The sequence below is a fragment of the Populus trichocarpa genome, chromosome 12, assembly GCF_000002775.5.
Source record: "Populus trichocarpa isolate Nisqually-1 chromosome 12, P.trichocarpa_v4.1, whole genome shotgun sequence".
Lineage (NCBI taxonomy): Eukaryota > Viridiplantae > Streptophyta > Magnoliopsida > Malpighiales > Salicaceae > Populus > Populus trichocarpa.
In genome coordinates this window covers 1159022-1184852 of record NC_037296.2, presented here as the reverse complement: position 1 = coordinate 1184852, position 25831 = coordinate 1159022, and the positions used below count along the sequence as shown (strand labels likewise).

At 31.3% G+C, this 25831-nt stretch overlaps 1 protein-coding gene across 3 annotated transcripts; it reads right to left on the bottom strand.

Annotated features, from left to right (window-relative positions):
• Positions 1-5110: 5110 nt before the first annotated feature.
• LOC7489824 (cyclic nucleotide-gated ion channel 1) lies at positions 5111-13916 on the bottom strand. Of its 3 annotated transcripts, none has more exons than XM_002317724.4 (8): positions 13740-13915; positions 12934-13074; positions 11817-12372; positions 11091-11300; positions 10077-10366; positions 7768-7879; positions 6893-7129; positions 5111-6083 (listed from the first exon to the last, which is right to left on the bottom strand). In XM_002317724.4, exons 2-8 carry the CDS (start codon positions 12960-12962, stop codon positions 5388-5390), a joined length of 2130 nt encoding a protein of 709 aa, XP_002317760.1. In that variant the 5' UTR covers positions 12963-13074; positions 13740-13915; the 3' UTR covers positions 5111-5387. The 3 variants fall into 3 exon arrangements, with proteins under 3 accessions (XP_002317760.1, XP_024438186.1, XP_024438187.1); XM_024582418.2 differs by lacking the exon at positions 13740-13915 and adding an exon at positions 13538-13680; XM_024582419.2 differs by lacking the exon at positions 11091-11300 and having other exon boundaries at positions 13740-13916.
• Positions 13917-25831: the final 11915 nt, after the last annotated feature.

Below are 25831 nucleotides of genomic sequence, written 5' to 3'. Positions count from 1 at the left end.
CAACCCAGGTGGTATCTTGACATGCAAGATTAACACAGCCATCATCACACACAATGGCAACATCACCATCAGATACAACTGCAGCTGTACCATTCTCTTCATTCTTGTCTTCATCTCTACCCTTTTTATCTCTTTTATACTTTCTGCAATCCTTTTGCATATGCCCAGGCTTGTCACAATAATAACACTTAAAACCCTTCCTTGACTGAGATCTTCCTCTTGGCTTCCATTTGCCTTTTCTATTGCTGGATTCTCCATCTTGCTTGCCGTGAGAGAACCTGCTTTGACTTCTCCCTCGACTTTCTGTAACAAGTGCATGAGACTCGGAAGTGCTTGTCCCTTTCCTCCTCTTCTCTTCATTGAGGATACAATCCTTCACTGTTTTCAAAGTGAGCTTTCCATTCGGAGTAGAATTGCTAAGTGACACCACTAAAGTCTCCCAACTATCCGGCAATGAACTCAATAGGATTAATGCTTGCATTTCATCGGCTAACTCAAGGTTCATCAATGACAGCTGATTCAAGAACCCTTGGAATACATTTATATGCACCGAAGCATCTTCACCATCTCTATACTTCAAATTCACAAGGTCTCTAATTACAAAAACCTTGTTTTGTGCACTCTCCTTGGCAAAGGTTTCTTCCAACATCTTCCAAACTGTATAGCAGTCATGTTCTTGAGAAATGTGATTAATGGACTTAGAAGATACCCATTTTCTAACATTAGCGGTAGCCTTTCTATTTAGTCCATTCCATTTTGCATCATCCATATCATCAGGCTTTATTCCTTTACATTCAATCGGCAAAGCCAAATCATTGCAATATAAGTGATCCTCCATCATTGTTTTCCATAGAAAATAATTTGAGGAAGTGAGCTTTATCATGCCCGAATTTTCCTTTTCCATTTTAACTGCACAAGAATTCAATCTACACAACCAAATGCTCTGATACCACTTTGTTGGGAAAACTAGGGACAACTAACCGGATCAATTCAGCGGAATACAATTCACAATTCACAAGTCCCAATCCTTTTTCCCTCTTTGTGCAGTAAAAACAGAATCAAACAATGAACAAATATAATGCAAATAATCACACAAATCAACACCAAGATTTTTACGTGGAAAACCCGATACGGGAAAAACCACGGGACCGGAGTCCACCTAAAAACTTCCACTATCACAAATAATGGGTTCACAATTGTTCTTCCTCAGATTCAACTAAGGGCTACAACATATATATCATCAAGAACAACTTATTCTCGGATTACAACAAGATTAAAGAAGAATTATTTGAGAAAACTCACAATACTGACAGCCCCGTTTTCTGTCAAAACGGCCAGCTTTCACACCACCAATCTTCGATCCAACCGTCCAGAATGAAGAGGAACGTGTCTAGAAGCTGCTGTCAAAATCTCAGCTCGATCCAACGGTGAACGAGCTGGAAATCGAAGAAAGAACGCAGGCTGCTCTGCTGCCTCTTCTTCTTTTCTTTCTCTCGGTTTTCTTCTCCTCTCTTCTCAAATTTTGCTACTGCCATCTACAGTAGCCGGACATTTAATTTTAAACCAAAGAGGCAGCCAGCTGCCTCCTTAATTAATGTGGTGGTCCCCCCATCACATGGTGCGGGACCACACAACAGAAACAAACTTGGAAAATCTTAGTTTTCTGAAGCTCATTAACCAGATGTCGTGGAAGCTGGTATGGATCATCATAACCATCTTTGACAACCAAGTAAATCTTCAAAAGAAAATTCAGCTGTCCTACAGATCATCAGAAACTCTTCTTGCTCGTTTTCATTGTCAACTATACAACTGATCTTGTACCTAAAAGAGCAAAATAGAAAAGCAATTTTACTTTCATCCTTTACATAAAATTGAATGCGCAAGAAGGTTCAAAGTGAATAGAAGGCAGGATTAAGAACAGCAAAGGAATTTAAATATTTTAGAGCAAAACAGCTAATCCCATATGTCAAAGTTGAGTCAGATTGTGGTCAGGAAGAGTTGCTCGCAAAAAGAAGTCTGGTTTCAGTATCTAGTATGCATAAGTCACTACATGGCAAGGTATAATTTATAAAAATGAAAGGCAGTCCATAGTATAAATAAGCTGGTAAGATATCGATGAAGGGACGTGAAATACAAAAAAGACATGGATGATGATGATGATGAATCAGGTAAATTTTCCCTGATTCTAAAACCTAGGAAGACAATTATGATTGGAAGGGGTGATGTTTCCAGAGCAGCTTGATCAAAACGCCTTGCGGCGTCGCCCCATAGAGTGATGCGGAGCTCCAGTTTGCTGTTCACATTAAGATGTGTAAATAATAGTAAGTGCTAGATATTGGAAAATATATTATGGCTATTAACTGGTAAATTCTTTATCGTATAAAAGATTCTTTTTTACCTTGCATTTTCGATGATGAACTCTCCTTTATCCTCTAACCTTCCATCTTGGAGCAATTTTTGTTCAGGAGGCAGAAAGAAAAGCTTTCAAAACTGCCACAAACATCTTTTCTAGAGAAAACAAAGATTGAAATACCAACAACTTTGAGACACCTTTTGGCAAGCTACTCAGCACATCTTTATACACTGTTTTTTCGCATATTCATTTCCAATCTGATCATTGTTATGTATAGCTGATCATGAACAACAGCAGGTTCAGGAAGATTCCTCAATAACACTATACGAGCTCCGACTTTCGAAGATAATTTGTGTTGGGGGGGTCCCATTAAGTTGAAGATTGCGGAGAAACTCAGGTGGATGCACAATATTAAGATTTTCAGCATCTCCTGATGGAGAGCAAATAGAATCAGAGCTGAAGTAAATGTGCTCTTTTGTTGGTAACAAATTGAGAACAAGCTCATTGACTTCAGCAACAGCATCATTTCCAGGACAGGTGACCCCATCCCATAAGCAGCAGTCTGTACCCTTTCTCCATACTCTGTCTAGGGATATTGACAACCCTCCAAAAAAGCATAACTATTAATGGAAAAGGATTGTTTGGATTGAAGCAGAGAAAGGCTTTGGTCATGAGCACACAAATGAGTAGAAGAGGAGTGATTTGAGGAGAATGATGATGAAATTGTTGTATGAAAATGCAAGAGAAACAAAATGGAACAGAGAAATTGAGTGAGGGATAATGAATATTACCTCATCTTCTCTTTTCAGGATTCAAAGTATATTTGGAATGTTGAACGAGATCTTTCGGTTGGGAGAGATGAGAAATCAAGATCATCACTAGTACTATTTATAGACAAACCAAACTTGATTGTGCTATTCAATTTCTGTAGTAAGCAAGAACCAATCTTGAGCACCAACGACTTAGTTGCCCTTTATCTTGACCCCAAAGTCTTTGCTTCTTGAATATAAAACAAATTGTGACAACTTAATTTTAGTGTTCAGACATGTTTTTCCGAAGAGTATTTAGCAATGAAATTTCTGCGAAGCTTGCTTTGCCCATCAACAAGGAAAACCAATCTTCATTTGGTCTGTCCTTTACCTTGACCTCCAAGTCTTCGAAACCTGGATATATTGTCCACCGAGCGGTGCTGAAAATGGAACTGAAGGTGGAATTATTCAATTGCAAATATTAGGGAGCGCGTAGCTTCTATTTTTTTGGTGTGTTTGACATGAAAAATCATTAAATTTAATGTTTTTTATGCTTTTTAAAAGTTTTAATGTAGTAATATCAAAAATAAAAAAATATATATATCATTTTAATATATTTTTAAATGAAAAATGTATTTGACAAGAATTATCACCAAAATTCTGAATCAGCCTAGTTAGTTGAGTGTTTCTTTTTTTTAATTTCACAAGTTGAACATTCATGAACAAACAAAAGTATTTTTAACCTGGAATGTGCAATCCCTCCACTAGATAACAAGAGAGACGCAATCTCAGAAGAAGAGGCAAGAACGAGCACCGTGAACTTTTAATACCTAATTCTCGCTATTATGGTATGCCACAGAGTTTTTTCATGTCCCACCATGGCCATACACCATAGTATTCAAATGTTAGTCTTAACCGAAAGAGAGGGAGAGTGGTCTCGAACAGGTTCTAAAATTACTACAACAAATCACAACTTCATGTTCAAGTGGCTTACTTTGAGATCTGGAGATCTTACACCTCACTCACCATAACTCCGATTCCGGTGATATTCTGCTCATTGGAGAGCTGGCATGTTATACTATACGTAGCATGGAAGTATTGACACTAAAAAAAAAAGAACATGAGAACTTAAGCCTCTAAAATGAGCCTATCGACCACTGTTCGAATTTTTCGTGTTCGTGTGGCCTACTTTGAGATCTGATATTTCACTCATCATATTCCCGGTTTTGATGATCCTGGGCTCTTTGAAAAGCTAACATGGTAGAATAAACATAGCAGCATAGGTGCGACACCAATTCAAAAGTACATGTATTAGATTGCAAACCCTAAAAATAAGTCAAACCACCATTGTTGCAGAAACCTCAAATGCGAAAATCTCAGGCTCTCAGCAGTGCAATTAATACCAATTTTTTCAGATTTATTCCATGTACCAAAGTTAATGTTAGGTGCAGATTTCATGTTTTTTGGTATTGTCTACGGAAGGTTGTAAATTATGAACATAAAACGAACTCAAACACAAATTATTATTTCTCAATACACACATTCTGTTCTAATCTGAAGTTGTGAACATAAGTTCCTCTATCATAGAGCATCAAATTAAAATTCCATGGCCTAATATGTCTTCTACAATGAGTTGCCATTAACGAGTTTATACCAAAAACTCATACAAACAACCATATAAACCAACCAAAAGCAATAACAAAAACCATTGTATGGAAATCAAAATCAATCAGGGAAAGCCCTAAGACTTTTATTATTACACGTGCTTATATAACCAGTGTAATCACACAAGAAAAACACACATTTTTAAGCAGAGAGGTTTCTATATTTTCTACAAAGAAGTTTTCCTATTTTCTTACAATTATTAGTTCTATGTCAATTTGTTTTATTACAAACTAACATTTTAATAATTTCTATGAATTCAAAATCCTGAAAAATTACATGAAACTTAAATTTTAAGTTTGTCCCATCAAGAGCAACCCAGTCTCAATCCGAGTTCAACAGATAGTTTGCACATTCATACACAATTCTATGCATTAAATTTAAATTCGTTACATCCTGTTAGATTTTTCCATTCGAAATTGTGAACATAAATCAACTCAGGAAAAGGTGACAAAAACAATTGGACACTTACATATACAACATGATATACATATACAGACCTCGTAACACCCAACCAACAACAGCAATCTACCACAACGTTGTCCCAACCTCTTGGTGTTTTTTTTTTTTTTCCTATTTTTTATCAGAAGCACAAAATCATGAAAAGTGGCCTACCTTTCCAATCATTCTTCAGAAGTAAAATCAGGCTCTGCTGGCTTCTGCAGCAGCATGGGTGGAACTCTATCTGGCACCCTTGCCTTGCGATTGCCACCGCGTCGTAGAGCACGCAAAATGTTAGCAGCAAATCTTGAGGCATATATTGTAGCACCTAAACTTGGTGAACTCTCGTTAGCTTTCGCTAATGCATCTTGCAATCTATTTTCCTCTTGCCGGAGAGACTCTTCGAGCTTCTTTTTACTATAGCGACGCCATGCAGCCTGTATAAAACAAGCAGCCCATGTTCTCCACTGCTGCGAGTAAAACCTGAAAGTGTGTCGGAGCTGCTTACTGTGAAGCCGCCGGAATTGAGAAGCAACAAATTTCAAGTCATCAGCCATTAGAGCGAAGGCTTCAACTTCTGTAATGGTTCTAACTGTTCTAGTTGAGATGGGCAGATTAGAAGAGGATTGGGGATCTAAAGCCCATGTGAGAAGTTCCTCTCCACAGAAGTCACCGGCCTTAAGGTACTCAGAGTTGAAGAAGCCAGTTCTTCCACCATTGGTGGTTATGGTTAATAGCTTGCCCCGCATAACAAAGAGCATTTCATCAACTGGGTCTCCCTCACGAACAATGTAGCTCTCCTCTGTGTATAGGACTGGCTTGAGACGGTCACACAATGCATCTAGTAATTGTTCGTCCATTTTTTCAAACATCGGCACCTGAGAAGCACGCACAGAAAATGAGAACAGAATAAACATCAAGTAATCACCCAACGATGCAAGGAAATTCAACTCAGTAATTTCTGGCAGCCTTTCTTCTTTGTGAGTCATGGGGTATGCATGCGTATGAAAATGACTAGTTAAGACATCCATTTTGAGGCATGAACTGAGTGGTCATTAAGAACTTGAACCACTTCATATAACACTTACGGGTTTTTTCCCCATTAGGAATCAACTAAAAAATAAACCTTTTTCCACGAAGGCAGGTTTAGCAGGATTGCCATGACACAACTACACAAGTCATCTCCAGTAACAGTACTAAACAGTCCTCAAGATTTACAATGAAAATGCAGGTTAACTAGCATCTCAAGAAAATGCTACTCAAAGATGTTAATTACAAAATGAACAAGTCAAGCTATCTATTATCCCTCCCCAGAAAAGAAGCAGTTTTTTGTTAATATAAAAAGTTCATTATATAGAGAAAAAGATTCCAGAGCGGCTAAAAGCAGTGTACTGCAACAGCTCAGTAAAAGCACAAAAGCTGGAAACAATATACATAATCTTCAAATGTAAGCATTTTTTTCTCTGAACAGAATACGTACTAACACGAGTGAATACACAGAAAGAGAAGGCACATGAAATAAATTGGAAAATTACACTATAGGCTACTGATCCAAAGAACATTTCCAATGAGAAGTGATTAAGCCAACATTTGCAGGTAGTAGAAAATAAGTAGGAAGGGAAAAATCGGTCTAATCAAGATCATATGCAACACCAATGGAAAACTACAAAAAAGAGGAAGAACTCACTCTCATGAGCAGAGCCAAGCAGAGGTGACGTTTAATGTCCCTTCTAAGGTCCTTGGGAAGATTATGAACAAGCATCTCTTCATCAACACCTCTAGTTTCTTGCCATCTGTATTGTTCATACCGTCTGATCCGTTCCCTTATACTATCAGGAAGCAAGCGATGGGACATCCACTGTTCTGCATCTCTTCTTTTGATTCTCATTTCCTCCAATCTTGTAGTTGTGGATTGCAAATAAGTCTGATTAAGAGTAGTTTCAGTTCATCAGCTCATAAAATATATAGAGGGCGTAAAATTAAAAGCTGTCTCAACCATTTCACTCACTAATATCACATGCTTGATTGGAAACTAAACTATTAATGAACTTTCAAGAACCCATGTTCCTTAAATAGTCCAAAAATCAAGATGGCACCCCTTTGATAATGAAAAAGCAAACCACCCAAGGAGCATGTCATTGGTGACAATGGTGCACAAGAATCCTACATACTATTCTTAAAGCAGCATGGCAGATACTTGTTCTTTTCTTCTTTTTTTTCAAAAGTAAGAATTAAAATTGAAAAAAAAAGGATGAGAAAGTAAAAAAAATAAATGCAACCACCTTCATATTATTAATGAGATTCCGCTTGCGATTAAGCTACCCTCCTAATAAACATCAAATTCAACCTATATCACAAGTCCTTTTAATTACTGATCAAAGAATGCTTGATCAGGTGTTTGTGGGCCTCGATTTTGAGATCATAGCATGTAAGCATACGATGTATGCTCCCAACAATTAAAAATTGAATGAAATCCTGCTTGATATTAGAAACCAGTTCAACTCTATCCTCTGCATATAATTGCATTACGAAGAGCTATCAAATAAAGAAAAGAACACCAACCTGCATATTTCCAATGAGAAATGAAAATAGTACCAAGCCGGAGATAGAAATGAAAACTGCAAAGCAGATTTCCCAAACGTAGGTACTTGTTTTAAGATTTTGACCAAGAGAACTGCAAAAGGCACACATGAGATATCAGAGAACCCTTTTAATACCATTAACAAAACAAAAAAAATCTGCTAAGTCATTGTGCATCAAGCATCAAGAAACAAATTACTATTTATTGTAATAGTGTAATTACAAATTTTCCCTTGGAAAAAAAAAACGTACTAAGCTTTAGGGGTAAAATTGTCTTTTTACCATGACACAATTGTCTTTAACATATTGTATGGGATTATATTTGTTATTTTCCTTTTTATGCACAGTAAAATTACTACTTTAGCCTTGGAATAAAAAAATTTAATGCTTTTGGCTCACGGGTGTTTGTCCTTTCATTTTTTTCGGGAATAGTACAATTACTTTGATGTCCTTGAAGACAAAAACAATACAACTCTCTCGAAAGAGTTTTTTGGTCATTTTACATTGATTTTGTTGTGGATTTGGAGGCCGTTCAGGGGTATTATTGTAATTGGCATATATTAAATATTATTTAAAAAAAACTTGTAGGTGCGTGTGAAGTTGTCTGGTCACCAAATGCCGCCTTCCGAAGCGGCATTTGGAAGATCTCGGTGCCCTCCACATGGTGGCTCGACGCATGTATCCGAAGCGCCGCTGGTTTAGCGCTGGAAACCTTTTCTTTTTTTTCCTTCTCTCCCTACCTCGAAATTTGCACCGCCCTTACAAAATTTTAGAGCAACCCCTTCAATTTCCTTTTCCTTTACATTTGGTTCATATCCTTTTTATTACAATTTTTTTATTTTATAATAAGCTATAAAATTACATTTTTTTTCAATTCCACCCCTACTATTTTTTAATCTGTGAATAATCTATCAAATTACAAAAGAATCTTAATGTCACCCACCTATTATTTTTTAATCTTTGAAATTTGATCTTCTTTCTTTTAATTGTTATTTATTTTGTTTGTGATCATTTTTTTTAATTGTGTTTTTCAAATTTCATCATCCTTGGGCTTTTTTCTATCAAATTTTATCTCCATTATTTTTGTTGCTTTTTTTTTCTTTTGTAAGTTTTTTTATTAATTTTTTTTCCAAGATGTCATCCTTTAAAATTAAATTTGTTGAGAGTTAAGCTTCATCAATAAAGCCAAGACCTATGCAGAACATAAACCACAATATTTCTATAAGAACATTCTAGGGTTTGCAACTACAAATTACCAGGTTAGTTATGATGTTTATTTTGATGATGATTATGATGTTAGTTATGGTAGCAACAATGAAAGTAATGATCCATAGGATGCCCTCATTGAAAAGCCCAAAGTAAAGTCAAGTTAGAAAAGAATATCATAGTAGCAATTCAACAAAAGGAATACATTGGTCTATGATATGGTGATCCCTTTTGACTGTGTGCTTGATAGAACCTCAAATCTAAGCTTTTGCAAAGATTATATGTTGGTTGTGTATGTTGACAATGAAAGGTTGTGCTGCCCAAGACAACAACGGGTGAGGAATAAATTACAAGGTCAAGTTTGTTGTGCTAGTGTTACCATATGTTAAAGGAAACAACTATTTAGTTTTGATATGTACTTGAAATGCCAAAGGAAAAAGGTTGGCAACTCTTGATTGGACACGAGATTGAGGCAATAATGATTTCAACTTGAGGACGAGTTTCTTCATGCCCGGATAGAATGATGCAAGAGCTTCATTCAGAATTTATTTTATTATATTTTTGACATTAGGATTACTTAATTAATCTAGGGTCATGCGATTAGAATGTGAGTTTTTAAAGTATTTCCTTTGTAGGCCATGTAGTTTTTCTCGGAGACTAAGACTAGGAATCATTTTCCTACAAGGATATGGAGCTTAAACAAATATAAATAAACTTCTAGGATTCTAAAACGTAGTTCTTTGTTATTCTATCAATCTATTCAGCTTCTAGAGGTTTCTTATGAACCCTAAATTCTATTATCTTGTTCCAACTTCAATTTTTATCCTAGTTTTAACCATTATTCTGCTGCAATTTCTGTTTTCTACTGCTTCCCTCTTCCCACACTACATCAAATGTGAGAACAAGTTAAATGACAACAGAAATGTCCCATGCCCCTGGCATAAATCCCACCATGTCCCCTCCACCAGGGATCACTTCAAGTGTAAGACAGCGACTAAGGGCACTGAATGATGTAGCACAAACACCACACACCCAATTGAATAAAGCAAGACATCTTCATGAAGAAAGCATATACATATACATACCTCAGGTTTTGCAGGCCCCACCAAAAACAGTAAAAGAACTTCTGTGGAAAATCCATGGACGACGAAACAACACCAGACTGAAGGGCATCAAGGAATATTCCAAAATTGAAGACTGTTTCATTTGGGGTTATTATCGGGCAATAATTATCCAGAAATGAGAGATTTCCAACACTACCAGCTGTGTCACAAAACAAAAGTTCACGGCTGCATCCAGCATGTTTCCCACAGGCTTGTCTCCAACAATTTGTTTCTCGTTCTATTGAAAACAAATACCAAAAGGCTCCAAGTACCTAAAATTTGAGCTAAACCAATTAGTACTCCAAAAATTATGCTCAGGCCAGAAGATTCACTTCCAATTACAACTAATTGTTCGGACTCAAAATAAATAAATTGGCATAATACAGCATGCGGAATTTAACCAAATTTTAGTAAGAAATCAATTCATGAAAGACAATGACGAAAGCTAAAAAACAATTATGAAATGTTACGACCACTTTCATTTTCGTCTTCTATTATCCATCAACCCAACTATCATTACTTGTTCAATAGAGTGAGTCAAGCACCAAATCCATGCCAATAAAAAGAGAAAAAAAAAGATGATATGAGCACAGGTCAAGATCATATAAAACATTAAAATGTATAAAACATGAATGCAGTTTGCATGTCAAATTAAAGGACAAGCTAATGAATTGTCCAAGTAAACAAATGGAAAAATTGCAGAGTTACTGAAATAATTGTATAATGAAAAGTGAATATCATTATATATAGCAGTACACATAGTTGATCATCCTTTTGATGCCACCTAAGTTTACAATGCATTCCCTTGAAACTTTTATTAGTATTGTAGTTGTTTGGTAATTAGAGTTTATTTAACAACTCATCTTCAGTTGATCTCAATAAAAACTACAGTATGGATAGTTTATGAAACAGAAAAAATACAAGTGGTGCATGCATGTAAATTTCTCTCATCTATTTTACAATAAAATGGATACCAGTTGAGTAAATCAAACTCACATGACTCGCAAGCATATACAGAAAAAGATTAAATGCAGCTCCAGCCCATGCAGTTTCTGTAAGGATGCCAGAAGTTGTAACTTCCTTATATAATGGATAAATTCGCATAAACCTTGGAACATACTGGAAGATGACAACAAATTTTAACAAGTTCTTTGTATTCAAGTTTCTTGAGCCGGCCATTTTTCGAATGATAATTAAAATCACCACCTGGACATTGAGCAGCAAGTTAGAAGCCCACAAATAACATCAAACTCTACAAATAGCAATGTCGACTAAGCCAACATTTTGACATGTAAAAGTTTCCCAAGTGCAATAATCTTGAAACTTTTGCTCTTCAAACAGCTTGCTTTCATAAAATGCCAAATTATGTGTTTAGTTTGGGGCAATAAAGCTATCCTCCTGGTTTCTGCCACATGGATAGTGCGCGTGTGTGTCTCACAGTACAACTAGCACGCGATTGATTAAAAGGATATACAAGAACTTCAATAATTGGATGTTGAATTTCCATAGATTTCCCCACAGATATATCATATAACAATCTCAAATAATCCCGATTCACAGTTCAGGGTCCAAAAATGATGTCATAAACAGGAAACAAGTTCTTCCAAAGTCACCTTAGGAAAAATGAGATTGAGGCCAAATGAAATATAGTCCTCTTTGTAAGTACCATCTGACAAGTATGCCACAAAGAGTGTATAGGCAGGGCAAAGAAGTTTATTTTACCTGCGGGAGTGGAAGAACTGCGAGAATGTCAATTAAGAAATATGATGACAGATATCTCTTAGCTATTGCCCAAGTATCCTCGACCAAAACACCTCTTCCAAATACCCGGGATGAGGGAGCAATGAATCCAGTGCGAAATTGAAAGATAATATGTAGTATATAAAAGATATCCGTGAAAGAACGCAAAACACTTGCTGTAATCTCCATCGTGCGGTCCAAAGAAAGACACTTCTTACCATCATCAATCACAGGGACATAGAAAAACAAAGGATCCAGTGAAACAGCAATCAAGCATGACAGTACGAATATCTTGTTCCACTTTTGAAGGAAATGCCCTTGTGGGTCAAGAATTTTCTTTCTCGAAGCAACCTCACTGTTGAATGAATATGATTTTAATGATTTTCTAATCTTGTTAAAGCTTGAAGAGCCAGATTCCAATCCTCTTTGAAACTTCTCAGAAACTGAGCTTATTGTGGTTCTAATTTTTCCTGGATACATAACATTACTTGCAGAATAATTCCCTTCAGTACTTTTCTCTGACTTCCAATCTTGAAACCTGAACAACACACCACCAACATAATGGGTTACCCTCACTCTAAACCATCTACTTAAATTGGAACATCCTATATGCAATCAGCAACCACAAGAAGCATAAATTGTGTCAATGAAATCATATAACATTTAAAGATCACACCTGGATGCAAACTATTAGATGTGAAATAACAATAGCGATGAAAGATGGTTGGGGAGAAAGGAAACAGGTAGTGACATGGGCAGTTAAAAGTTGCTAGTAACAAATTACAGAACAGTCCATTCCTATTATAAGATCTATGATAAGTGGCGATTTCAATGTTGGTGCCAATATAACAACAAAACTCGGTAAGCTAATATTAGGCCATAATTTCTACGAAGACATGTATGATGGAACAGTGATACAGAACTTCACTCTTAAAAGCAAGGAATTAGTACTCTTTCCAAGTAAACAAAATATTTCTCTTTTGCTTGCGTATGTAAGAAATGTACTTGTGAAATATTGCAATTGTTCCTTCAACTCCAGCATAAAAACGCTATAATACACTAAAGTTAACAAACATCTGTAGTGTAGAAAAGAACCAACCTCACAAACTTCTCTTGTGGATGATTCATGACTGTCTTATTTAAGTCGCAGTCCACAATGAAAAATTCAACCTTTGATCAATAAATTAAATCCAAGAAACTTCTTCACACACTGCACACTACAGTACTCAAATGCCAACCTCTGCAAGAAAGAACAATAGAGTAGTACAAAATTAAAAGAACTCGTATTAATGCAGTCCTGTTTCAACCCTGCTCCAGCAAATGCAACCCTACCTAGGTCATGAATATATTAACTAAAAAATGATAGAAACAATAACTCTAATGCCTAAACGAGTGTTAAGACACAAAATGGGTTATGTAACACTGGATAAAACAAATTCAGAAACATTATCCTCACAGATTTGCTGAATTTTTATAGACTCAAGGAAATGGTGTAGTTAATCAAAGACTTGAAAATTTAGAATTACATAAGGGTTACACCTTTAGAGATATTCCAAAAGACACACAAATGCAGATATGACACTGGCATCCTTCCAATAATAATATCTTGACAAGCAATAGACAGGTGCATACAATGAAGGTTTTTTTTTCTTTTGAGAAAGTTACGTTTCGGGAAAAAAGATTTTTCAGTATCAAACAGATACCTAACAGTGATCAGAATTTGTAGCAAAAAGAAAACATCAGCAGAAGGGGGGGGGGGAACTAAGATAAGCAGAACTAAAACACCCCAGAGGAAAATAAACTGAAACTCAACAAACAGAAGCAGATACATAGTACTTGTAAGAGAAAGACAGGATTTATAAAGAATAAAGGAAGGGGTCTTAAGAGAGAAAGGAAGAGACATACCAGTGAAGAGCATGAAATCAAAGTGATCGATGAAAAACAAAAACTGGGTTTTGTCAGCTATTATCAAAGGACGATAAAAAGACTTGCTTTTTCTGAAATCATTCATGTGATTGAGGAAAGGAGGAAGTTTCCTGGAAAATGTGTATAGGTCCCATCTTTGAAGCGTTTACTCTCTCTCTTATTGGTTTGGCTTATTATACTTTAGTTTAGATAGAGAAAAAAAAAAAAAAAAAAAGAGTCCAAAGCGAGTTGCTGTCAAAGGGGGTGGCTGTCTGAGGCAGGAGCCTAAGACAAGTGTATTTGGTACTGCGATGAAGGCTGTTTTTTTTTAAATAATTTTTATTAAAAATTTATTAAAAAAATTATTTATTTTATTTTTAGTATCAATATGATAAATATTTTTAAAAATAATAAAAAATATTAATTTAATATTTAATATATTTTTAAAACATATCTAATTACAAACGTAATTTCAAATAACTCTAAAATTCATTTAGACATTCTGCTAATCAATTCTAATGGTAACATGATTATATATAAAAATGATTTTATTAAAAAATATATTAAAAAATAAAAATATATAAATTTTTTATGGTTTTGATATGATGTTTTTTAATTTTTTTTTATTGTTTTAATATGTTAATATTAAAGAATTATTTTAAAGCATTATAAATAAAATGGCTTTTTGAACTTTTCTATTGTCTATATAATATTTGCTTATTATAATTTACATGAGCTATTAGCTTTTATTTTATTTCATTTATTCACAGGATTGGAATCGTTTCTTTATATAAACATTATTTTTTTAAAAGCCAGGTCAACCCTTCATAATAATGTGATAAAATTATTTTCTTAATTTAATAGGAGGTCTAACATTTTTCTCACGCACATAATATTAGTTTATTATATTCCTTCAGGCCATCAATTTTTCACTGGTCAACTTACTTGCCATCTTACCAGAAAATCCACACCATGATACTGCCAATTTTAAAGAGGTCGAAAAAATAAAAAATAAAATAGAAATTAAAAAATATCTCTTTACACAATTTTCAAGATACTCAACCTTCGTTATAATTTATTTTATTGGCTAAATGGTTTAAATTTCTTGTATATTTTATGAAAAAACATTATTTTTTTATAATTTTACATGCTAAACACAATTTACACTGATTACCACATGGTCAAGCTACCCTTTGTTTTTCTAATGTAAAGGTGTTTTTATTAAATAATTTTTTTATTTTATTTTTAAATTATTTTAATATGTTGATATTAAAAATAATTTTTTAAAAAAATATAAAATTATTTTAACATTTTTTAAATGAAAAATATTTTAAAAAATTAATAAACGGATGTGAATAGTATATTAATTTTGGACGGGATTTTTGAGACAATGTTGTCATCATCAACGCAGTACAGTGTTGAATGGAGTAAAAATCGATTTTCCACAATTAAAAGTGAATCCAACAATCCCATCAAAGTAAATTTTTAAAATCTATCCCAGCGAGTCATTGAAATGGTCAACTCAGGATCTAATGTAGCATCTGGAAAATGCAAGAGCATGGAACGGTCAAAGAAGAGGAACCGGAGGGATTTTGAATTCACGTGACCTGTGATGACCAGACCACAGCTGAGCTGGCACCATATTTGTTAGGAAAGAGCGCCTAATTGGACAGCGTACATTGTTATGTACGGTTTTGTTTTTTTTTTAACACAAGTCAAAACTACAGGCAGAGATTCGATTTCTTACAACCTTTTCCCTGAATGTCTGCCCGTCTAAAGGGCTGTTTGTATTTTATTTGGTTTGGTCATGTTTTTTTAAGGAATTTGAATTTTTTTTATTTTAAATTAATTATTTTTTTTATTTTTAAATTATTTTGATGAGTTAGTTTTAAAAATATTTTTTTAACTATAAGATATTTTTAAAAATATTAGCAAAAAAACATAATTTAAAAAAATAATAAAATAACATAATTTACACGTTTCTCGTTATTCAAAATTATGATATCTTAAAAAAGTTATTAGAAAGATACTTATGAGTCATACTCATATCGAAACTTTAATTATGGTATTAGTAATGACATAAAAAAATCTCGACGAGATAAATTTAACCACATCAAAAAATATCACTAATGATGAATCAAATGTGCAACACTTGTTACATAAAGAAAGCGGGAGGCTCACTTTCCTTTGACAATATATGTAGTCCACCCAGATCTTTATTGCTGAATATTTTTAATGTTATTAGATTTGTTTTGTTGGTATTTTTTCATGATAATGATGGTATCAAACTTAGAGCTTCAGTATGCTCTTGAAGTTTTTCTTTTCTTTTCTTGTTTTTTTTATTTTTATTTATAAATAAGAGAAATGAGATAAAAAAAACACATCAAAACTCCAATTAAAAAATAATAATATCAAGGATGTCATTATTCATAAATGATTTTATTTGCTGGGTTTTATGTGAATAATTTAATTATTCAATTAATATCTGGATGAATTTTTCGAATTCATATGGAAGGCGTAAATACGGATTTGTTGAAGAAACTCCAAGACTAAAATGATCTAACGCTCTGGAAAATATAACAACATAACAAAGGGTCAAAGGGACTCGCTTTCCCTTTGTGCCCTCCAGCCCGGCGCCTTGAAGTTGCCGGCTCAGCTGACTCTAGTGAGTCAGCTGAGTTCCCCCACCAGTTTCTCATCCATTTATGATTGGTCTTGAGGGCATCCTGAATTGAGGAGGGATGAGATGTGCTGCTTCATTTGTTGGATTTTTATGAGTAAAGAACTTCCAGGTCAGTGAAACGTTCTCGTTATTTAAATAAAAATTATGTAGGTTTATAGACCCAGTAATTTCACATTCTAATATTTTGTGTTTGATTTTGTGATTAGTGTTTAGAATATATATATATATATATATTGTATGAAAGAGATAGAAACCATCAATTGAAAAGAGAAAAGAAGAAATGTTTTGTTTCATTGATTTTTCAATTTAATTTGATTATTTTATTAAATTTAAAAAAATTTATTAACTCGGGATGTAAATTATATTTTTTAAAAACTTGATAAATAAGTGTAAATTCAACTAAAGGATGATATATCTATATATGTGGGTATTTTTTAAATAAAAAATAGTATTGTATATTATTATATATTTGCATTGTATAATATTTATGATTGATAAATGAAGGTTCATAGCTCATTAAATATTAGTAGTAGACTAGGAACGTCTATGATGAATGAAAATGTAAAATTTATATGACGAGAGAATCTCTGATCTTAGTCATGTAAATATAAAGTTGTAAAGTCGTGTGTCTTTTTATCAGTACACCGAAAACCTAAAATATTGGTCCACATCAGGCAACATTTTGTCCTTGATAATGTAAATTCTTACTATATAATTGTCCGGGTACTCAATTAATCATGTTAAAAGATATGTATTTCATTAACCTGTGCTGTGATTATATACATTGATATATTTAATTATTTATATATTCTAGTGCAATGATAGGCATAGCATATTAAGCAAATTTATTGAGAAAAGGGCAAATTTTGAAGAAAGAAAACCGAAGTGAAAAAAAAGAGCAGAAAATGGGTGACAATTTAAAAAATAAGGTGAAAAGTTTATTTGGGTGATCCTACTTTTTAAATTTTAATTTTTTGAACATTCAACTATGGAGTAAAATTTTATATTATTTATGTTTTTAGTTCCTGCAAAGAGAGTTGATGAATTTTATCTATATATATATAAAAAAGCTTGGTTCGTATCAATATTGGCTGTGAAAAAATGTTGATTTTGATATTGATAACGTCCAATCAATGATGAGAGTTTTAACCATGTTTTATTTGCCCTTTTCATCACACCAGATAGTAGATTTGAGATAGAAAATTATCTTTTTTTTAAGTTGATTTTGATTATTTTTTTTACCATCTTTTCGTTATTTGAGGCATAGATAAGCTTAGTAAGATGCATATGATGTTTTTCAAGTTTGTTTTACAAAAAAATATGTGGCCTAGCTTTTTGGTAGCCATTCAATTGCTTTGAACTTGGCCACTAGCGACTTATCACTTGCTTTTTTTTTTCTCAAAAAAAAACTAAAGGTGAGTGCTTGTGTATTTTTTAAGTTCATGCATGTTGGACCACCAAGAGAGTTAATGCATTTTTTTTATTATTATTGATGTGAGTGTTTGAGTTAGTTTGTATGTATCTAAACTAATTTTACGAGCCCTGAAGTTAATGACCATGTAAACTTCCAGTGACCATCATATTAGCAACCATAGGGTTCGAACTTGAGACCACAAGAAAAACAAACTCCTTGATATCAAGCTCTTACCCTTATGTCACTTACTAAATAGTTGAGTTAATGAATTTTTGCTACAACTAAAAAAAAAAACTTGGTTGACATTAATTTTAACCGTGAAAAAATATTGATTCGATATGAATAAGATCTTATGTTTTATTTGTCATTTTCATGGCACATGATAATAAATTAAGATTAAAAATTTTTATTTTCTTTAAAGTTAATTTGTTTTTTTTTCACGTTCTTTTTGTTATTTGAGGTATAGATGAGTTTAGTAAGATTTATACGATGTATTATATTAAAACAAGATGAAAATCAAGTTTGTCTTGCAAAAAATGTGCGGCCTGGGTTTTTGGCAACCCTTCAAAAGCTTGTAACTTGGCCAGCAGTGATAAGCATCACTTGCTAATTTTTTTCAAAAAAAAAAACCAAAGCCAACTGCTCGTGTTTGATTTAAATCTAGGTGTGTTAGGCCACCCAAGTCAAGCCCGTGCTCTTGATTTTTTATTTTTGTTTTTTTATATATTTTTTTAAATTTAGTCATTAATATTGTTTTTTATTAAAAACTTTTATTTGCTAATTTCTCTTCTTCGGTTTTAACTGTTTTAAGAAGTTTTTCAATATAATATGATTTTATTCTTGCTTACTTTACACGTAAGATGTCAACATTTTCTTTTTTGACTAGAGGAGGCATTCTCCTCTGTGGTCTTACTTAAGAAAAATTATCTGTCCGAGCTTTTTTTTCAAGTCTCGGCACGTTGGACCATCCAGGTCAAGACTGCGTCCTGTAGTTTTTTTTTTTTTTCTAGTCTCATTTTTTTAATATTATTTTCTTATTAAAAACTTTTAATGGCTATTTTTCTTCTTCAATTTTAACTATTTTTATGAAGTTTTTTAATGTAATAAGATTTGGTTCTTGCTTGGTTTATTAGTAAGATTTCAGCATTTTCTTTTTTGACATGAGGAGGCGTTCTTCTTCTTAAAAAACATTATTTGATTTTCTCTCACTTTTTTGGTATTCATATATATATTTTTTAACTATTATTTTATTAAATAAAACATTAATTTTAATAAATTAAGTTATCAAACAAAATCATGTACATAATTTATAATGTGAGATAAAATATCGTGATTTAAAATATTTTTTAATTTTTTCAGTTTAGTCTTTAATCATTGTTAAAAAAAATTATTTATTTATTAGTATAAATAATTTTTAATTTATTTAATTAAATACATGTATAAATCTTTTTATTTATAATTAATTATTTATATAAAAAACATGTTTCAAAAATCCGCGTTGAAAAAAAAATCTAATTCGCGAGAAACATGCATCAGATTGCTAGTTGTATCTATTGCATGTGATAGAGATCTTGCAAATTGGATTAAAAATCACAGAATTTCGCAAAAGTTAGGGGCATAATTAGAAAACTTTTTGAGTAGGCAATTAAAGTGTTCACGCCCTTCTTAAAAAGACAAAACACAGTGCTAACAACAAAAATATAATTAAAATAAAATTAAAGACACACCTGTGCAACTAACTTTTTATTTATTTATTAAGTTGAAAAGGATTGAAAAAAATGAAAAAAATTGCTACTAACCAAAAGAGAAAAAAAAATGTTTATTTGTCTTTATCACTGCACATACAGAGAAAAAATGTTTTTTTATATGATTACTGTTTAAAATATTTTTTATTTAGAAATATATTAAAATAATATATTTTTTATTTTTTAAAAATTATTTTTTATATCAATTCATTAAAATGATCTGAAAATATCAAAAAAATATTAATTTAAAGTAAAAAAAAATTAAAATTTTTTCAAAATAGTTTTGTTAAATTATAAAAAAAAATATTAATTTGGTTTGGCTTAAACGAGTTTTCAGTAATTTGGAGTTTACTTTTAAAGAATTTTTTCTATTTTTATTAAATTAATTGATTTAGATTGACACGATAATTTTCCAATGGATTCAACTTGACGGCAGTGCTTTACCTTACAGGAAACCATGGCGTGGAAATTTGTACGAGAGCACCAAGCGTTGACCATGGCATACGCATCAGACAAGGAATAGCAAAATGGAAGAGAAGGCTGTAGGAAAAAACATACACTACCTTCTAAGACCAAATTTGTATTTTAAGACAACAGCTAGGTGGTAATGATGGATACGGCTTGACTTTTTAAAGTATTTTTTTATTAATATTTTACTTGAAAATAGATGAATTTTTTAGTATATTTATAATTTTAATATGTTGGTATTAAAAATAAAAAATTTAAAAAATCATTTATTTTAATATATTTTAATAAAAAATACTTTTAAAAAATACAATGTACTACATTACTAAACAACTATGAAATTTATCAATCTAGAACAACATAAATCTAATGTAATCCACCCATTACACTAATTCTTTGATTATAATATTGTTTTCTATTAATATTTTAATTTAATTATTTGGTTGGTAGAGTCAAGTCTTCAATTTGATGAGTAAACTTTTAAATACGAGGTCAAATATATTTATTTTACATTAATGGTGTTATGAACACTTTAAAATCTTAAAATCCCACACGATTTTTTTTTCTCTTTTTTCTTTTCTACAAGGCAGCATATACCAGTAGCGATGCAATATACCATGTTTGTGTTTTAGGTTTTTAGATTTTAAAAAGAATTTATTAAAGTTTCATGAATTTACTAGGTTGATATATATATATATAGAGTGCATCTCTTATGATCATTTAAAAAAATATATCAATTAATATGTATAAATTAATTAAAAAATACCTTTTAGAATTGGATACAAAAAATGATTCTGACTCGTAAATACACTAAATATATTGTACAATACATTATTTCATCACATGATATGATTTATATTATTCTCTAACACACCCTCTCAAGTAAAAGTTCTTTGAGGTTGAAACTTGCACAAGTTCTCATTATCTTGTGCTTAATTTTTATCAAATAAATAGAGATAGTGAGATTCGAATTCGTGACCGCTTAGTCATTAAAGCTCTGATACCATGTTAAAAAATCATCTCAATTTAAAAATTTAAACTGTTAGGTGAGATATCAAAATAAAATTTATATTATTCTCTAACGTTACTAAACTCAAAAATTATTCAAAGCTAGCAATTACAGTGCTACAATGACCTAAATGCATGTAACTAAGAGATGAGATGTTATTTTTCCACATAAAATTGATATCCGATTATCCCTTTCTATTCCTTATCGAGAGAGGGGAAATCCCCTTTTTTGTAAGAAGTTTTACGCATCTTTTTTATTTTGAGATGGGCCATTTGTAACAAGTTACGTGGCAAGTAGAAGATTTGGTTAAAACTAAGCCCAGCAGATGAAATTAAATGGAAAAGGACCTGAATATTAGAATGAGCCCAATACAAGAAAACCATACCAAAGCCCAATTTTTAAATAAGTTCAGGTGATAGAACTATTTACCCTGAGATCCATGTCTGACCAAGTCTTAACAAAACTAGGGAGATGATTGGCCAGTATAAACCGGTAAAAATTTTAGGCCGACCTCCATCTGGTTAGCCTGCAAAAAACTTAGTCAAAGCACATTAATTTATTTTTAAATTAAGTTATTTTTAGTTAACCCACATGAACCACCATGACTTGAGAAGAGCTGTCCCGTGTAGATACCAGAGCTAGATTTTAAAACGAATGATCTTAAGGGGTGTTTGAAAAACAATTCACATTAATGATTATTTTTTAAAGTATTTTTTGTTTAAAAAAACATTAAAATAATAATGTTTTTTTTTAAAAAAATTATTTTTGACATCAGCATATTAAAATGACTTATAAACACTAAAAAAATTAATTTACAGTAAGAAAAGATAAAAACAATTAAAAAACACTTCTAAAACCTTAAAATAAACTGGTCTTAATTATTTCCAGTACAGAAATACACTAATCACAAGTCCATAAGATTGACAAAGAGAGTATAATGAATGAATGCTCCAGGGATGTGCACTACTTTATGATGGATTGCATTGAGTTGGTTTTGTATCAAGAAAACAAAATGAAATTCATCCATCACTCTTTTTAAATCGAATTAAATAAAATTGAAAAAAAGAAAAAGAAAAGAAGAGTGCATGAGACACCTTCATCATCATGGATTTTACCTGTACTGAGATTTATTTTCTTTGTGTTTTTCTTTGTTTGTTATTTTCTTTTTATTTTTTTAGTTGAAGATAGAATTTCTCTGTGTTATAATCGATGGTTAGACAATTAAAAGGGTAAAATTAGAAGAATAAGAGAGTCACATTTCGTAAATTATTATTAAAAAAAACCAGAGACACACTCTAATACTAATGTCTTCTTGTCATGAGATATTTTTCAAAATTCAAATATTAGATTTGGGTTATATTAGATAATTATTGGTTACTTGAATGAAGAAACTATTATATATATAATTTAAAAACATGGAGTGCAAACACTGCTCCTTTAATATTAGATTGATCTAGAATTGAGCTTTGTGATTTATTTTAGTTGGCCTGGTATAAGAGTTCTCATGGTATCGTAAAACAATTATATGCTCAGTTGATGCTTGATTTGACAAAATCAAATATAGTTTTGTTTGTTTTTTTCCGGATTGAATCCTTTTGACCATTTTAATGAGTTATTTGTGAAATTTGTGACAAAATAAAAAAAACAAAATTCAAAGAAAGAGGACAAAAAACAAATGCAAGAAAACCACATAACCAATCTAAAATTTATGCAAAAAGTCATTTTAGTTAAAATATTATTTTATTTATTTTTAGTCACTAGATTAAGAAAGAAGAGGGAATCTCATTGAAAAATAATGAAAGAAAGATAAAGTTATTGACTATCCCAACAACCAAAACAAACGATCTTGATGTTGATTATTTATATTTAATCTAATTTTTTTTTATCAAATTATGAGCCAATGACAAAAAGAATATTTTTTTTTTCAATTGAGTTTAAATTATTTATTTTCTAACAAAAAAAACAAGCTTATTTTTGTATAATTAAATAAAAAAGATTTAAAGAGCTTCCCATGACAAGATTAAATAGTTTATTATGAATCTTTATCTCTATTTCTCGCTCAATTTTTGGTTGAAATTAATAAATTTATTATTAATTATTGACATATATAACTCTTGATTTATTTTATTAAATGAATATATAAACTTTTTAGTTTGAAATTTCTCTTAATAGTAAAATATAACATTAATAACGCCTATATTTTTTTTTTTTTTGTTTTTCTCCACCCCCACGAGAAATCAAATTGGTGTTCGTGAGTATAAGCATTTTAAACTTTAACTTCAATATATATATATATATATATATATAGTTTCTATTATTCACTTGTTAACATCATTGAACAAGGATCAAACTATTTATTTATCAAGGGCTAGCTTCATAAATAATAAAAGTTATTATTATGCAACAAAATTATGAAAAACCAAAGATCATTTTTTGTTTGAAAATAATTTTGAATATAATAAAAATCAAACCGCACACCAAGCAAATTTTCATTCACATGCCAACATCTTTGAACTACGCCCGATAATGGTTTAGTTATTAAATTTATGGATTACAATATATGCACAAAATCAAATCATCATATATACATAATCAAAATATACCAAACTCACAATTCAATATATAATCCACAATCTACAGAAATCAAAGTTTACAATAACTAGCAACACATTAATACCATTCTAAACCCAAAAAAATTCATTTGGGGTTAAGATTGACCTTTACAAGTCGTTGAAGTTCGTTGAAAGTAGATCAGAGAGGTTATAATGAGGAGAAACAACGCTGGAAAAAAAAAATCAATGTGGACGGTGTTTGTCTCCACTGGAGATGGGAGATTGGAGGCTAAGAATATGACTGCTACAACTAGGCAAACTTGACTGGTACTTGGTTTTTGCTAGTTTATTTTGCAATAGTATCTCCTTTTCTCTGTGTGTGCCCTGTATTTATATTGCTAAGGATCCTATGAAAAAAAAAAAAAAAACTAAACTAGAGAAATAATATATATTGTTTTTTTTTTTTTACCACGGATTCTTAATTAATTAAATTTCCTCTTGTTAATGTGTATGATTTTTTTCAATAATTTTTCCATTTTGCTTGATCCTTCTATTTTTTTTCTTCTTTCCCTCTTTTGTATATTCTTCGCCTATCATTTTTAGTCCTTAATAATCTTTGTCCCATGTTCTCTTTTCTTTTCATTTCACTTCCTAAACTTTTTTTTTATTCTTTTTTCTTATACATATTAAAACTAAAACTAAAACTAAATACCAAAAACTAAACTATACATAGAATAATCAAGGTAAAAAATTGGGTTATAACATCAATTTTATATATTAAAAAAAGGTTGAATTTGAATATTATTAATATTTTTTATTTGATAGTAAAAATATTCTCAAACCAACATTTTACAATAAAAAACTAGTTAAGTGACCCCTGCTCTGCTGCGGGTCAAATATTTTTATTTCCTATAAAAAAATTGTATAGGCAGGTTTTCTCAACGAGTTTTTTTGTAGTTTAAAATATTTGAGTTCAAATCATTTTTTTTATGAATAAATGTAATCAAATAAATTAAGAACCATGTTTGCTAATAAATAAATAAAAAGTCATTAACGATACTTAAAAATAAAAATTAAAAAATCAAGAAATATGTATGGATCAAAATATTTAATCTTGAAAGATGAGGCATTTACTCAGTTATGTTTGCTATTTTTTTTATTAAAATAATTTTTTATTCAAGAAAAAAAATAATAGAAATAAAGACACAAATTAAATTAATTGAATAAAATAAAAGAGGAAAACCATAAAAAATCATTAATCTAAAAAAAGAATTAGAAAAAAAAACAAAGGCTAAGCCAGCCCACTTGAGCCCCTATCTTTTTTGGTTGTTGTCGACCCTAATTTTTGTTTTTTAAAAAATAGACGATGCATCGTCTGACCAAACAATGACTAGAAAATTAAGGCCCTAGTTGTTTTTACCAAAAAATCCATTTTCAATCTATTTTTGACCAAAAACACCTTATGAACAGTGATAAATTTATTCATGACCTCAAAAAACCCAAAAAACCATTTGAAAAACCAAAATCAACCCAAAATCAAAAATCAATCTGAGCTCATATATGTTTTTTTCATAAACTTTAAAGGTAAAAAAATACACCTAATATGAACCCCCTAATAAAATGGAACCATTTGACACAAATATTGTATGTTCTGGTGTTCTAAACCGGTGTCAATGACATGTCTCTCTCTCTACCACCAGAATTTGACTACTTCTCTCTTTCTCTTATCTCTCAATTAGATACTAAAAAATAACAAAAATAAAATTTCGTACCAAAATTGAATTTGAAAAATATTGAGGTACCAATATTGTATAATTTGTGTTATTTTTGAAGTTTGAGGACCAAAATGTATTTTTTTAAACTTATGGCACACCATCTATGTTTGATGCTTTTTCATTTTGATCCCTTTTCTTTTAATCTCACCATTTCATAAGAAATCAAAATCAATTAGTTTTTAATTAAAATTAAATTGTAAAAAAAAAATATTTGAGAATTAAATTAAAAAAATAAAATTTTTTACACAGTTCATCCATAATAATATGTAAGACGATAAACAATACACATCTATACACTAAAAAAACCCATTCCTTTTAGATTTATAGTTAGTAGTTAATATCCCCGTATTCAAGGAAATTGTGGAAAAAACTCATAAAAATCCTACAAATTCCTATCCTTTTCTCTAGCAACTTGAGAAATATATGTTTACTATTAGAGAATAAAGAGG

Excerpts from the sequence above, each read along its gene's own strand:
- LOC7489824 (XM_002317724.4), bottom strand. The coding sequence starts at position 12,962 with ATGAATCATCCACAAGAGAAGTTTGTGAG. Across the intron at positions 12,373-12,933 it reads CCACAAGAGAAGTTTGTGAG|GTTTCAAGATTGGAAGTCAG; the intron begins GTTGGTTCTTTT and ends TGTGTTGTTCAG. Across the intron at positions 6,084-6,892 it reads GCTTGGCTCTGCTCATGAGA|GTGCCGATGTTTGAAAAAAT; the intron begins GTGAGTTCTTCC and ends CGTGCTTCTCAG.